Genomic DNA, 15,081 nt, shown 5'->3' with positions numbered 1-15,081 from the left:
CTCTCTCCCTTAGGCCCCTTCACCACAAAATTTCTGACCTACTCTAATGAGGGATAATGCTAGTTTGGAAGTTTTCATGTAGTTCCTCTTTACAGCAACACCACATTTATTATTAGCCATGCAGTTATTCTCTCAGCCGGGCATCTGAGCCCAAAGCACAGGGAGAAGGAAAAGAGCAAGGCAATACGTTTAAGAGGAAAGGGGAAGGGGTGTTCTTCAAGTGTGCTCAGTTTTCTGTCTACTAAAAGAGATGATCACTTGCCTGAGGAAGAAGTCATGCAATAAAAAATACTTCATCTTAGAAAGTGTTAAAGCCTAACAAAGTTATAATCATCTGAAAAGAGAATACTTATAATAGAAATGTTTAGGCATGCTTAAATATTGTTACCACTGTCAGCTCTGCTCATAATAGTGATTCAGAGGAAATGTTATCTTAGTGCTGCCTGTTGCAAAGCATCCAGTTTTCCTACTGTAGTGTTTTCTTACTGGAGCAGAATACAATACAAAGCACATGGGTGTTAAGATCCTTTCTAATTGTGCAGGCTAAGCAAACTGTGAAACCGATACTATTGATGAATTTGAGTAAGTATTTTACGTATTAATCTGTGTAAGAATACTTGAGGCATGTTGCTTAAATGGGGGGAAAAGGGCATATGTCATGTGATCACTTACCCTTTCATGCACAAAGATCCTGGAAAAATATAATATGACGTCCAGTGTAAATAAATAAAGCAGCATTAACATTGGAGCAAAATAGCTACATTTACTTTTAAACCTCTGGGAAACCTAAACTGATATGATGCTTTCCCTAGTCAAGGTCACATGACCCTTGCTCTGTTGTGACCATCCCTGCCATGGAGGACCTGCAAGGCTGGAGAGGAGAAGGGGAGTTGCACCACCTTATCTACTCTCCTCTTTGTGGCCTCTGCTCTTACACACTGCCTGGTACCACTTACCTGGTCAGTGAGGGGGGGGAAGGCGAGGGAAAAGGTCTCCTGGGCATGCTTCCGGGGCTGTGTGATGATGTCACTTCTTGAAAATGACATGATCGTACCACCCCAGGAGCGCTCCCATTCTTCGCAAAGGGCTGATTTGGACCCCAAGTGGGCTGAATTGGACCAGCGTGGGGCCCAAATTGACCTGGTGTGAAGTGGGGTCCCCCCTCTGCTGCCAGGAGGGTAAGGGGAGCTGGCAACCCTAACCTTTTCACCCTTCTGCCAGGCAGGGGTTTATGATGTGAAATAACATGGCTTGCAGCGGTGTGGTATAATGATACAATCCCTGGAAATGGGAATAGTGGTAATTCAGGATCAATACATAGTCCAGCACAAAAGAACAAATTGTTGCCCACTTTAGACCATGCTTCTCAGGTCTCTGGAATCAACAGCAGGGGTTGCTTTTGCTGGTAGTCTTTGTATTTTTGACATATTGCACCTGATTAAACATCTCTTCTAGGGTTGCCAGGTCTCCTTATCCACCTGGCTGTTACCTCCTTCTTCATGCTCTACTCTTGCATGCACAGCATGCATGGTCCCACAGCTGCTCAATGACATCATTTCCAGTGATGGCAGCTCTGGTGATGTCACCGTGCAGGTGCAGGAGTATACACATGCCTCACAGCAGGCCAATTTCGGCCTCAAACGGGACCAATTCAGTCCATTTGGAGCCCAAACCAGCCTGCGGTGAAGCATAGGAGTGCTCTTAGGCTGTTGTGATGATGTCAGAGATGTCACCATGCCACCTTGGAAGCCTGCCCAAGAGGCCCATTCCCGTGCCTCCCTCTACTGCCAGCCAGGTAAGTGGAGGCGGGGGGGCAGAGGGTGAAAGTGGGGGATCCCCTGCTCCCACTGGGGGAATGGGTTCCTTAATCTTTTTCTTTAGAGAACTAGGAACCACCAATCTGGTATGTTTGAATAGGATTCCATCTAGCACATATAGGTCCCCTTCAAAATAGTCGTAAGGATGTGGTAAGTGTTTTGTGTGTCCATCAGAATTAATGGTGTACATAATTTGTTGCAAGGTAACATCTTGAGCTGTAGCCTTTGCAATTCCTGACTGCATCTGGTCAAAAAACTGGAAAAGGTCTTTAAAGCAGATTTACGTGTTTGATACCAGATTCAGAATTTGCTTCAACTTCAATCTCAACTTCATTCTCATCGTAAGCTCTGGACAAAGTATCTGCAATAACGTAAGTGCTTGCCAGGGCTATATTTTCATTGCAAATAATATAGCTTTAATTCAAAGAACAGTCTCTGCAATCTAGGAGGTGTATCTGCTATGCCCTGTTTTGCAATGATCACTAATGGTTTGTGGTCTATTTTTGCCAATATTGGCCTTTCATATATAAAAGCATGAATTTTTTTGCATGCAAACACTATTGCTAGAGCCTCTTTTTCAATCTGAGCATACAAACATGCAGTTTTCATTAAAGTTCTGGAAGCAGATGCTATGGGTCACCAGTGGTTACCATATTTCTGTAATAGTGTTGCTCCTATATCATGCTTAGAAGCATCTGTTGACAGCTTGGTTTAATATCTCCCATCATAGAATCGCAGAGCTTGTTGATGTCTGTAGCAGATGTTTAAAGTTTTCAAACTCTCTGTGATGATGGGCAACCCAAGTCCACTGGGCATTTTTACATAACGGGGTACTGAGATGAACAGTGTGATCAACTAAATTAGGAACAAATTTTCCAACAAAGTTGTTGTTGCTGGCATATTAGTAATAGCTTGGATTCTACTGGGACCAACGTATCTATGGGACCACCTCTCCCTATATGAGCCCCGGAGGATGCTTTGATCCAGCGATAAACAGCTGTTAATGATCCCTGGCCCCAGGGAGGCCTGCCTAGCATCGACCAGAGCCAGGGCCTTTTCGGTCCTGGCCCCAACCTGGTGGAATGCTCTGTCTAAAGAGACCAGGGCATGGCTGGATTTCTTTTCTTTCCGCCAGGCCTGCAAGACGGGGCTGTTCTGCCAGGCATACGGTTGACACTGGCTAAGGCCTCCCCGATGGCCAAATAGAGGAAAATGTGCCCTCCCTACCAGATGTATCTACCACCTAGCCTTTCTATTAAACATCTGTGGAGATGATTGGGTGGTGGATTTTCTTGAGAAAAGAAAAATGCATTATATTGTATGTAATCTGCCCTGAGCCTGCTGTTGCGGGGAGGGCAGAATATAAATTGAATTAAGTGAATAAATAAATAAATATTCTTCTGAGAGATTTCTGAGATTTAATAATACCATGTTTTAAGTCCTAATATGGGTATCCCATTACCAGCAACATTTACAAACAATAATTTTACTATGTTACTGTTTACCTGAACATCTAGCTCATATATTCCCAAAGTTGGAATGCTTGGACCCTAGATGGTTCTGAAACATATTTGGAAGGAGGATGGCTGTGCCTACCTGCTGGGTGACAGCAGGAAAGGAGAAGGAACAGCTGGCAGATGGCGAGTTCTCTTTCGCCTCTAGTAGAAAGCCGCACAGGAAAGAGGAGGCATCTCACCTTTTTGGTGCCCCCCCCCCAAATCTAGTGCTGTAGGCAATTGCATAGGCTTGCCCAGTCCTGGGGGCAGTCTTCTTACCATGGCGGAAAATCCATTGGCTTCTCAGTCAGAGCCTACAGCACAGATGTTGCACAGTAGATTGACAGAGATCAGAGGGTACTTGTGAGGTTAAAATAGGGAAGGGTGGGGCTGGATCTATTAGCCAATTAGCTCTCCAGCTCTGGGGTGAAGCCCTCCCTCCCATGAGAGCCAGGAAGCTGTGGATGGTCGTTACCCACCCACCCCGTTTAGGCTGGCCTTTGCAAGTCAGAGGAAGGCAGAGGAAGATGACAGTGACAGGAGGAGTGACTCCCCCCTCTCCAGAGCTGAGACATGGCCTGCTGAACAGGTTGTTGAACAGGAAGGGAGCCCAAATGTGGTATGTGATACTTTAGCTTGCAAATCTGCTTCAAACCATAGCTCCTGACTCTGGTTTGCGAACAACAGAAAGCTGTTACTTGCACATTAGAATGTCAGGCCAAACCTTAGTTAAGGTTACCAAACCAAAGTTTGGTGCAGTGTCTGAACTGAGTCTTGTACTTGATTCAAATATAATGGCATGCCCTAATTTGCCTCTACTACTATGAACTTGAGAAAACTGTCATTTGTTCCCATAATTCTTGCTTCTTTCTCCTCCATTCCCTCATGCAGAAGAATTTCTTTGTTAAACATATAAACAGGCAGGGCAAATACAAACCATAATTTGTGGTTTTTCATGAAGCAGGAAGTATTTAATACCTCTTAATGACAAGAGTATATCTTTCATTCCTGAATATAACTTTCAGTATATGATAATTTTGTAAAGATATTTAATGATACTGTCAAAGCAACAGATCATTGAGCATAAGGATGTTAAGATAAACTCTAATCGAGCTGATTAGTGTAACAGGAAAAACTGACATGCTTCAGAAATGTTGTGGTGTGCGCTCGTGTGTGTCTGTAAATACAGAGAAAGGAATGTGTGTTAGATATAAAAGTTAGTATTTGATGAATTAGTATGCTTAGGATGCATTGTATTTTAAAATATTACATGAATGCAAATGTGCTGGTCTTAGTTACCCTTTGAATTCAAGGGCATGGATTTCTATTTTTAGTTGTGGAAGTAACCTATATCTCATGCATCAGGAAATGCTTCTTAAATATAATATGACCAAAACCTGATTTTTTTTCCAGAACACACAGAGTGAGAGATGGCAGTGATGATAACAAAAATTCATTTAGGAGAATTCTTTATTTAGATTTAAGCTGTGAAATACTAAATGCATAGGAAATATCACTCTACCTTGATTTGCTGTGCTAATCTTTGTCATTACCTTCTATAGTTGATTCCTGTTTTGGCAAGGACTGTACTAATTATTCTTGCAGCGTCGTTGGTTTGTGGAGTCAGAATTTTCAAAAGAGATCAGTATGTGCAAAAATGGTACAATTTTAAAGAACTTGGTTTTCAGGTATAGCGTTTCTTGGAATGTAGTGCAGGTGGGGAAAAATGCAACATTATTAACTTAACAATGGCTAACCTAAAACCTTATGCCTTCATCCTGGCTGAGATGAAGCCATTGGAACAGTATCCTAAATTTGGCTGCTCCTGTCTTCAGAATGTAGGCTAGAAAATCTGGTTGTTAAGTCTTCTTGATCACTTGTAACTTGGGGTTTATTTTAAAACTGCCCTTCTATTTTTTCATTAAAAACATTAATGACAGTAGATAACAAGCCCCTATAGGCTGCCTTATATGTTCATTTTCTGAAGCCAGTACTTTGGGGAAATGTACATTATTTGTTTAAAAATTTTCTGTGATGTATGAAGGTCAGAAGAACTTTGTAAAATGAAGCTAAGAAGAATTCTTTTAATTTGGCACTTTAGGAAGTAGATTTCATTCTCTGTCACATTTGGAAGTCTATTTTTGTCTGACTCATAATTCATTCTAATGAATAATTAATACAAATGTGTTCCAACAAGCAGAATTTGGACTTGGAGGGTTAGGGATGCATTTTTTGTTAAGCATATTTTATAGGGACTTACTTGGGAGCAAAGGAGTCCAGTCTTAAAATGAAGATTTGCTTCTGAGTAAACTTATTTAGTATTAGGTATTATAAATAGTTCTGAACCAGGTGCTAAGTATCTGAAAATACATTTTATGTCCAAAGGAAAGTTTCATATATATAACGTTAGATAGTTATGGATTCTGGAAATATCTCAGCCAGTGTAGTATTCAACACCACTGAGATTAGTTCTCTCTTTTTAATTCCTTCTGACAATATTATGCCTAACTTCTTGTATGAAATAATGATGTGCAATAAATGTTTTGTTACAAAATATATTCATTTTTGTGATTATTAAACTTATTTTTTACATTCCCCTCTGTGCTGGTTAAGCAATGTTAAAGGCAACAATGGAAAATTTTTGGAGTCTAGTGCTCCAAGAGTTAGATTTTAACACAGTGTATCTGAAAGGATGTGAAAATGTGGTTGCAGATGTATCATCTAGAACTTGTTAAATCCAGGTCTCTCATAAAAGGAAAAATGCACAGAACTGTACCAACTGAACTGTTGATGTTGTTGAAAAGGAAAATGGTTATAACAAAATAACATAAAGGTTTAAATATATAGTTGATGGTAAATAATCCTGAAGTAAACTTGTAATGCTTTTTTGTTTACATTGCTCAGGTGAGACTGCATAAAGCTCACCTGAGCAACGTCCAAGAAAGGATGAACATGTGATGGATAGTTTCAAGTTCCGCCCTCTAGGAGCCTCAGCCAATCAAATGGTGGGCTGAAATGTTGAAAAGAAAAAAAAACAAGGGGAAATTAGTCGAAAAAGAAACCTGCTTTGTAACAGTTACATTTTCTCAAACCCCAGCTGTCTAGTGACTTTGTTACTGTAATACTGAAGGGAAAATTAAACTTTATGGAGGCCACAAGTTTAACACATAATAACAATAACAATAACATTAGATTTATATACTGGCCTTCAGGGAAACCTAACACCCACTCAGAGCGATTTACAAAGTGTGTTGTTATTATCCTCACAACAATCACCTTGTGGCGGGGGTGGGGAAGATGAGAGAGCTCCCAGAAGCTGTGACTGACCCCAGGTCACCCAGCTGGCTTCAAGTGGAGCAATGGGGACTCAAACCCAATTCTCAGATTAGAGTCCAACCACACCAAACATGGACTCCAACATGTTGGAGATGAATTTGGCCATTTTGGAGATGAATTTGGCCATTAAAAAATGCTGTCAGGGCCCAGAATCAGGCCTGCAACATGGATTCTGGTCCCCCCCTCCCATGCTTTTTCAACTGCTGAAACAGTCAAATGCACATATGGGGTAACAAGATTGCCTGGTCCCATTGTGCTGTGGAACCAATCACAGCACTTCTTAAATGACTAAATTATTCTCTAAAATTATGTTCATGGCTGTGGGTTGGACCTAGGATTGCCAGGCCCCCTTACCTGAAAAGCAGGCGGTGGATTGTCCTCTCCCAGTGAGCAGAGGCAGGCTCTGCAGGCCCAGTAATGTCACCTCCAATTTAAAGTGGAAGCTACAGCATCTCAGCAAGTCCAAAACATAGTATTGTCGAAGGCTTTCACGGCCGGAGAACGATGGTTGTTGTGGGTTTTCCGGGCTGTATTGCCGTGGTCTTGGCATTGTAGTTCCTGACGTTTCGCCAGCAGCTGTGGCTGGCATCTTCAGAGGTGTAGCACCAAAAGACAGAGATCTCTCAGTGTCACAGTGTGGAAAAGATGTTGGCAGGTCATTTATATCTACTCAGGAGGGGTGGGGTTGAGCTGAGTCATCCTATAAGAGTTTCCCAGGGTGTGGAATGCTAATGGAGGGAGGCTTCACTGTATCCTGAGGAGGTTCTTTTGCATATGGATTGGTGCTTGATGTGCTAATCTTCTCTGCAGAGCTATTGTCCCTGCAACATCTTGACCTGCCAACATCTTTTCCACATTGTGACACTGAGAGATCTCTGTCTTTTGGTGCTCTGAAGATGCCAGCCACAGCTGCTGGCGAAACGTCAGGAACTACAATGCCAGGACCACAGCAATACAGCCCGGAAAACCCACAACAACCACCAAAACATAGTGTTTTCTCCTTGCTGAGATGCTGTAGCTTCCAGTTTAAAATGGAAGTGAAATCACTGGGCCTGTGTAGCCTGAGTGCAGCATGCTCAAGTCTACCTCTGCTCACCTTTCTCCCCTGCACTGGCCAGGTGAGTGGTGGCAGGGGGTGGAGACTGGGCGCAGTGGCGTAGCATGGGTTGGCAGCACCCGAGGTAACTCCTGGCAGGAGGTGGCACCCTTGGCACCACACATGCACGTGTGCTTTCTGTGCACTCTCCTCGGACTACGCAATGACGTCACTTCATTGTGCAGGGAGTGGCCACCCCCCCCACCCGGAACTCTCCTGTGATTTGGGATGCTTACCTCCCCACCCCCTTACCAGGCAGCCATTTGTGGCAGCCACCCGTGCTGCTGCCGCCAGCTTGGCACACTCCTTGGCTGGAGGGTGGCCAGGCCAGCTCAGCGCCCAGCAAGCCAGCTGCCCCATTGCTGCGGCAGGTAGCCAGCCATTGCTGTGGCCTCCCACACAGACCAGGCTGTCCTCAGCATGGCGTCTGTGCCCCACCCCCTGGGAGTGCTCTCGTGATTTGGGCTGCTCACTTTCCCACCCTTTACTTGGCAGCCGCCTGCACAGCTGCCACTAGCTTGGCTGCAGGATGGCCAGGCCAGCTCAGTGCCCAGTGAACCGGCTGCCCTGTTGGTACAGTAGGCAGCAAGGGTACTGCGGGCAGCTTCCTGCAGGCTCTCCTCAGCACGGCACCCCCTAAAAATTGTGCACCCGGGGCAGCTGACCCTCTGACCCCCCTCATGCTACGTTACTGGCTGGGTGTGGGGGACCTGGCAGCCCTAGTTGGACCTATGGCTGCCATAATGTCTTGTTTGGCCCTGAGAGGGCTGGAGAAAATGAAGAAATAAACAACTAACTCATGCGTACCACTGAAATAAACCGGATTCTTAGTTGTCATCAAGCCTACTGGATTTTTCTAGGGATCCCATTCCCCCAGTGGGGGTGGTGGATCCCCAGCTTCCATCTTTTGCTCCCCACCACTGCTTACCTGGCCGGCAGGGAGGAAAGTGGGGAACTGGCCTTATGGGTGCACTCCCAATGACATCACTGACATCATCACGCCACCCTGAGAGCACTCTCATACTTCACAGTGGGCTGATTTGCACCCCAAACGGGCTGAATTGGACTCGTTTGGGGCTCAAATCGACCTGCAGTGAAACACGTGCATGCTCTCTAGCCTTGCACAACGAAGTCACTTCCTAGCATGGGCCACAGTGCATGCAAGGAGCATCCTGGAGCACCAGGAAGATAAGTGCTGGGTCTTCCCCTTCCACTGGGAGGGTAAGGGACCTGGCAGCCCTAGTTTTTCCACACACTCTTGATTTTCTTAGCAGTCAATCCACAAGCGTTGAAATCAGTTGGGGGATAGTTCTTCTGTATGTCTTTATTTTGCAGTTGTGGAGACTGTTTATTTTTTTCCTCACATACCTTAAATAATCAGGATTTTCCAGCAAAGGAGCTGTCGTCATTGGTGGCATCATCTGCAACGTCACAATACACACACACTTTTATTTTTTGTGTATGCTTATATCGATATATGGGCTGATTTTTTTTAAAGGTAGAAAATTAACTCTCTGACAAGCCCAGGAAAGCTTGATGTCATCAGTTTTCAGAAGCTATGCAGGTTTGCTCTTGGTTAGTAATTGGATGGAAGATCTCCAGTGAAGGTCTGCAGAGGTAGGCAATGGCAAACAACCTCTGTCAGTCTCTTGCTTTGGAAAGCCCAGCAGGGGTTGCAGTAAGTCAGCTATGACTTGACAGCACTTTCCAGCACCACTTGTACTGTTGTAGTCCCCCAGGGGCCAAGGGCCAGAGTGCAGAGGACAGTCACAACTAGGAAGCAAAGAATAAACAGAGTCCAGTCCAAGGGTCAGCATTCCAGAGAAGCCACAAGTCAGGTCCAATCCAAGGGTCAGAGTTCCAGATAAGCCACAAGTCAGGTCCAGTCTAAGGGTCAAAGTTCCAGAGAAGCCAAGTCCAGTCTAAGGGTAAGAGTTCCAAAGAAGCCAAGAGTCAGGTCCACTCTAAGGGTAAGAGTTCCAAAGAAGCCAAGAGTCAGGTCCAGTTGAATGGTTAGAGTTCCAGAGAAACCAAGAGTCAGGTCCAGGCCAAGGGTCAGAGTTCCAGAGTTTAGGCAACAGCAAGGACAGAGGAGCAGCCGTAAAGTGTACTAGTTGCTTCCATAAACTGCTGCTCCTTCCAGACATTTTTATGGCAAAGTCTAGGCAGACATCCTGAACTTACTCATCTTGGTTGTTTGACAGTTGCTGGCTCATGAGTTGTGGACTCCTCCTGCGCCCTTGAAGGTCTACCCATCTCTGACAGCACCAGCACTACAAGGGTGTTGGCAAAAAGGGAGGGGAGGAGTGGGCTTCTGTAGCCTTGTTGGCTGCCTCAGAGTTCCCTGACTCTGGGTCTGTTATAGCTGAAGGCTGTGCTAGTTGATTAGCTGGTAATTGTTCTTCATCAGACTCAAGGTCAACTGCAATTGGATCTTTTTAGGGGGTGAACTGCAGGAAGCTCTTTGTCTAATGACTCTTCACTGACCATTAAAATCAATGGGCTTAGGCTGGAGTAACTCTTCTTAGGATTGCACGGTTAGTCCTGCCTGCATCCAAACCAGAGAGTGCTGCCCAGGCTTACCCAGTGCAAAGGCTGGCATTGGTGGGGCAAACTGACCTCTGTTGAGATGGAGCCCAGAGCAGCAGTAGCTATGTGGCTTTCAAACCAACCTGCTTTTCTGGCCCTAGAAATGGCCACCCCGCCCCAGCCTCTAGGGGACAGCTTTCTGCTTTGCTTGTTCAGTCTTGGCCCTTCAGGGTTCCTTTAGCAAATTGGTGGCTATTGAGGCTGGACTGAGAAATGCAGGCTGAGCCTGAGCGAGAGCTGAATAAAAACTTGTTTACTGTCTATAAAGCTGGTGTGTCATGGTGTTCAAGACACAACAATTATTAATCAGCATAATAGGTTGTAAATTCTTACGAATTATATATTAATAACAATGCTTTCAGTGCATGGTTTCATGGTTTAGTACTTTGTATCTTTCTGGAATAAGCTTTGTAACATTGTTTGTTGATCATTTTTAGGCATATAGATCTGAAAACAACATAAGTGGTAGCCAAAAATGGAAAATAGCGTAACTACAATTTCTCGTGAAGAACTTGAAGAACTAAAAGAAGCATTCAGTAAAATAGGTATGTTTCAAAAACTCTTCCAAAAGTTTTGGAATTAGCATGTTACGGAGCTGGGCCAACAGGGAGTCCATTTCAAGAGGCAGCGTTCATACCTTATTTCAGGACTTATATGATCATTTTTCACAGATTCTTATCTCTCTGACCATTTTACTGATTCTGCACACAGCATTATTATTGTTATAAACAATTAAATGAACTATGCACACCAAATGCACAAACTATTAAAAACAAAGTATGACTGAAGTGTTTTCCACAAGGAGACAGACTTACATACTATAGAGCAAAAGAGATTTGGGAAAGATCAGGGAAACTCCAGGAAGTACATGAACAGCATCAACTCAGAGCAAATATCCTGTGTGGAAATGCCCTGACATGTTTATAAAATATATTTATAAAATGTATAAAATATATTTATAAAAATAGTAAGTTATTTTAAAATGCAATGCTATTTATAGCTTAATCTGGAACAGCTACAGGACCTTGCTCTAAATCTACCTCTTTCTATCCAGCATTCATATCTCTTCATGTACTCCTACTGAAATCCAAAATGGCACCCTTTTGGTGAATTCAGTGAAACTTACTTAAGACTGCATCACACTTGGATTTACTCAGGGCCACTTTACACCTTCTGGTCAATTCCACACAGGTTATCTGCCCTATGTTCAATACTGTTGGGAAGTGGGTCCCCCCCCTCCCCGATGCACACTTCTCTACAACATGGTGTATCTGTGCACCTCCAAGGGCTTCCCTGGCTTTCCCCAATCTTTCCCTGCTCTCATGTGAAGTTTTAGGAAAGATTGCAAAAGCCTCGATGGCTGACATGTGGGTAGAAGAGTTTGAATTTTCTCAGTCCCACCCATGTGGATGCCATTTTCTCCACGGAAGCCATTTCTTCTACCCACCCATGGGGGCTTTTTGGAGTTTTTAACATAGACAACAGAAATATAATTTTTTATATATATATATATATATATATATATATATATATATATATATATATATATATATATATATATTTTTTTTTCTGTATATATATAAAAACATTATACCAGTATGTGTACCAGGTTTTCTGAATCCTGTCTTTTATTTTTATAACGTTTCTTGCTTTTGTGAGTTACTTGCTGGTCCACTGAGGGCCGGCTGGAGAGGAAAAACTTAAATGGTGCCACACCAGCAGCACAAGGCCAAGTTTTCAAAAATTTGAATGTATTTCTTGAATTAATTATATTTGCTTAGTATGTTGACATGATACTTCGACAAACATAGTTGGTGCCAGCTAAAATTGTATGTACATTTCTCTAGAACTAAGCCCCATTGACCCAAGTAGGACTCCTGAGTAAGCATGTATAAGATTGTATTCTGTTTTATGAAATGATAAACTCTGAGCATTACCTAAGCAAATTTTTGTGTCTTCCATATAAGGAAGCTTGCAGGATAAGCTTTTTGGTTCTGTGGTTTTCTTGCCTTTTTGTCAGATTGTCACGGCACCAAAGAACTTCAATCTGTGTGAAATTTTGTTTCTATTTGAAATATACTTCCCTAATCTTAAATGTTATTACATATTTTCAATTGGAGCTAAAATTATATATTTTAAGCTATTACATATTAATGGATTAATAACATAGGGGTTTCTCTCTGCTCTGCATTTCAAAAGAACTGAATGTTGTGATACTTTAATTTTGAAGAGAGACTCTTCTTAATAAATAATTCTTTAATGTGCTATATTCCAGAGCAAGTTTGAAGTTAAGTATAATTATTTCTGTCATTTCAAAACTAGAAAAATAGTTGATACTACTATTAATTGAGACTCTAGGGCTTGTCCATTAATAAATACTTCTTATGTGCACATGTTAGGGCTCAATATATATGTTAGGGCTTAGTTTTCAAGAGGAATTTCACCTTCTGACTTTACATTCTTAGTTCTGATTTCTTTACTTGTTCAAAAGTAATTAAAGGGCACATTTGTAGAGTGGCAAACAATGAACAGACTATTCTTTTTTATTGCCTCAGAAAACCTATACTTCAATGAAAGCTGATCTTAGAGAAATGGAATAAGGCAATGTGAGTTATACAGTAGGGATATTCTTTGCTTCAGAAAAACTTCCTATGATCTGTTGTCTCTATAGATTAACATATTTAAGACAAAAAGGGTTAGATTTAAAACCTAGTACTACTACTGGCAATGATTTACAAAGCCATCTGTGTTGCTATTATGTGCACATATGAATTTTATCTGTACCTAAAAATGAAATATTTTAGTGATGAAAGTATTGGATCAGTCACAGCTCTTCAGAGCTCTCTCAGCCCCACCCACTTCACAGGGTGATTGTTATGGGAATAATAATGACATACTTGCTTTGAGTGGACGTTAAGTTGTCCTGAAGGGCAGTATCTAAATCAAATGTTGTTGTTGTTGTTGTTAGAAAATATGTGATGCAAGACTGTTGTTGTGTAGAGAAAATATTATGAATGAAATTTCAAGAGCATTGGTTTGGGATGTAAACAAAGTACTCATAATAGAGCAAATTGTCTCTCAAGTTATTTTAAGAGAAGAAACTGAAAGAACAGAACTGGTTGCAGATGCTGGTGCGTATTGCAGTAGTTGGCAAAAGACTAGGAAAGGTGGTGTCAGTTTCCCCGCATTTCTCTTAATCCAGGGAAAGAATAAAACTGTAGTGAAGCAGACACTTTTTTCAACACTTTCTTTTAAGAGGCATGTGACTACATTAGCTATTCTATATTAGATATTCTCATTAAGATGAGAAACAGGCCCACAAAGAATGAGTGTTTTGAATTCTCTTAGGAGTCACAAATAATTAGGGAAGGGGATGGGTCACAGTTGGCCAGCTGGTTTTATTTTGGATTACTTTCAAATGATCTGTGTACATAAAGATTATTCTGCTGATCTGTCCTGCTGTAATGAATCTGTACTGCAGTCTCCTGGTTGAGCTCTGGTTTTCAGTGGACGTTTTGAACTCTTGTGACCATAGCAAATACTGCAGCATTTTAGAGAGCTGCTGTAGCACAGTGGTTAAGTGGTTTGGCTGTAAATCAGTATTCTGCCAATTCGAATCCCACTATTGCCATGAGCTCAGTAGGTGGCCTAGGGAAGCCGCTCCTCTCAGCCTCAGCTCCCCAGCTGTATTGTGGGGATAATGATAACACTAACTTGTTCACCGCTCTGGGTGAGGCATTCATCTGTTTAGAAGAGCGGTATATAAGAGCAGTTATCATCTATTATTATTATTATTATTATTATTATTATTATTATTAGTTATTCCAGCTGCATGGAAGCAGCTTCTCCATGAGAGGTTTCTGCTTGGCTGAGATAAGGTTTAAATGAATCAGCTCTATGGACAAGGGCTAATGATGTGAGTCTTTCTCATGTAATTATGCTTTTATTGTTATAGGTCATTATGATCAGGTATGGTATCAGTGAACGTATTTGTTTACTCCATACTAAATTAATGTTTTTGCAGTAATTTGAGTATAATTTTCTTTGCTTCCTACATATTATACAATATCTTTTTCTTAAAGATGTTGTAAGCCACATCTTTGTCTAATATACTTTTATTCTGGATAACGTTTTCTAGTCTACAGCAGTAGCCCTAAGTATATTTGAATTACTAGAGCTTATGCTGATAGAAATGTGTTTACAATTAAGGCAATAATTGAATGTAGAGTCGTTGTATTCTTCATTTTCTTTGTTCATTGACTTGACTTCTTTATAGCAACTTGAGATGATGTAAAAAACAATAAAAACACCAAATCTTTAAATATACAGATATAGACAACAGTGGATATGTCAGTGATTATGAACTTCAAGATCTTTTCAAGGAAGCAAGCGTTCCACTGCCTGGTTACAAAGTACGAGAAATTGTAGAAAAAATTATAGCAGTTACAGATAACAACAAGGATGGCAAAATCAACTTTGAAGAATTTGTATCAGTAAGTAAGACAGCGATCTGCAAACATGCAGAATTCTACCCAGGTCTCTTTGATGGGGATTACTCTCAGGAAAGTTATCCTTTGACTACATCTGTAGAAAAGAGCAAGAGTCCAGTAGCACCTATAAGACTCACAAAATTTGTGGCAGGGTGTGAGCTTTCGTGAGTCACACCTCACTTCTTTAGATACTGGTAACTGAAGGTAGTGAGCTGTGGTATTGTTGTGGACCATCCCAGCCCAGCAGAGCAAAGAGA

At 42.0% G+C, this 15,081-nt stretch overlaps 1 protein-coding gene across 4 annotated transcripts in view; it reads left to right on the top strand.

The window, feature by feature from the left end:
* PLS1 (plastin 1) overlaps positions 1-15,081 on the top strand; it is a 72,869-nt gene that overhangs the window by 17,253 nt on the left and 40,535 nt on the right. For all 4 annotated transcript variants that reach the window (XM_054982683.1, XM_054982684.1, XM_054982681.1 and 1 more), the window contains exons 2-3: positions 10,772-10,879; positions 14,664-14,827. In XM_054982683.1, coding sequence (XP_054838658.1) covers positions 10,810-10,879; positions 14,664-14,827 — 234 coding nt within the window. In that variant the 5' untranslated portion in view covers positions 10,772-10,809. The remainder of the gene's footprint in view (positions 1-10,771; positions 10,880-14,663; positions 14,828-15,081) is intronic.

This window comes from Eublepharis macularius, chromosome 6, assembly GCF_028583425.1.
Source record: "Eublepharis macularius isolate TG4126 chromosome 6, MPM_Emac_v1.0, whole genome shotgun sequence".
Lineage (NCBI taxonomy): Eukaryota > Metazoa > Chordata > Lepidosauria > Squamata > Eublepharidae > Eublepharis > Eublepharis macularius.
Note: the sequence above shows the minus strand (reverse complement) of the source record. Positions and strands in the feature narration are given on the sequence as shown.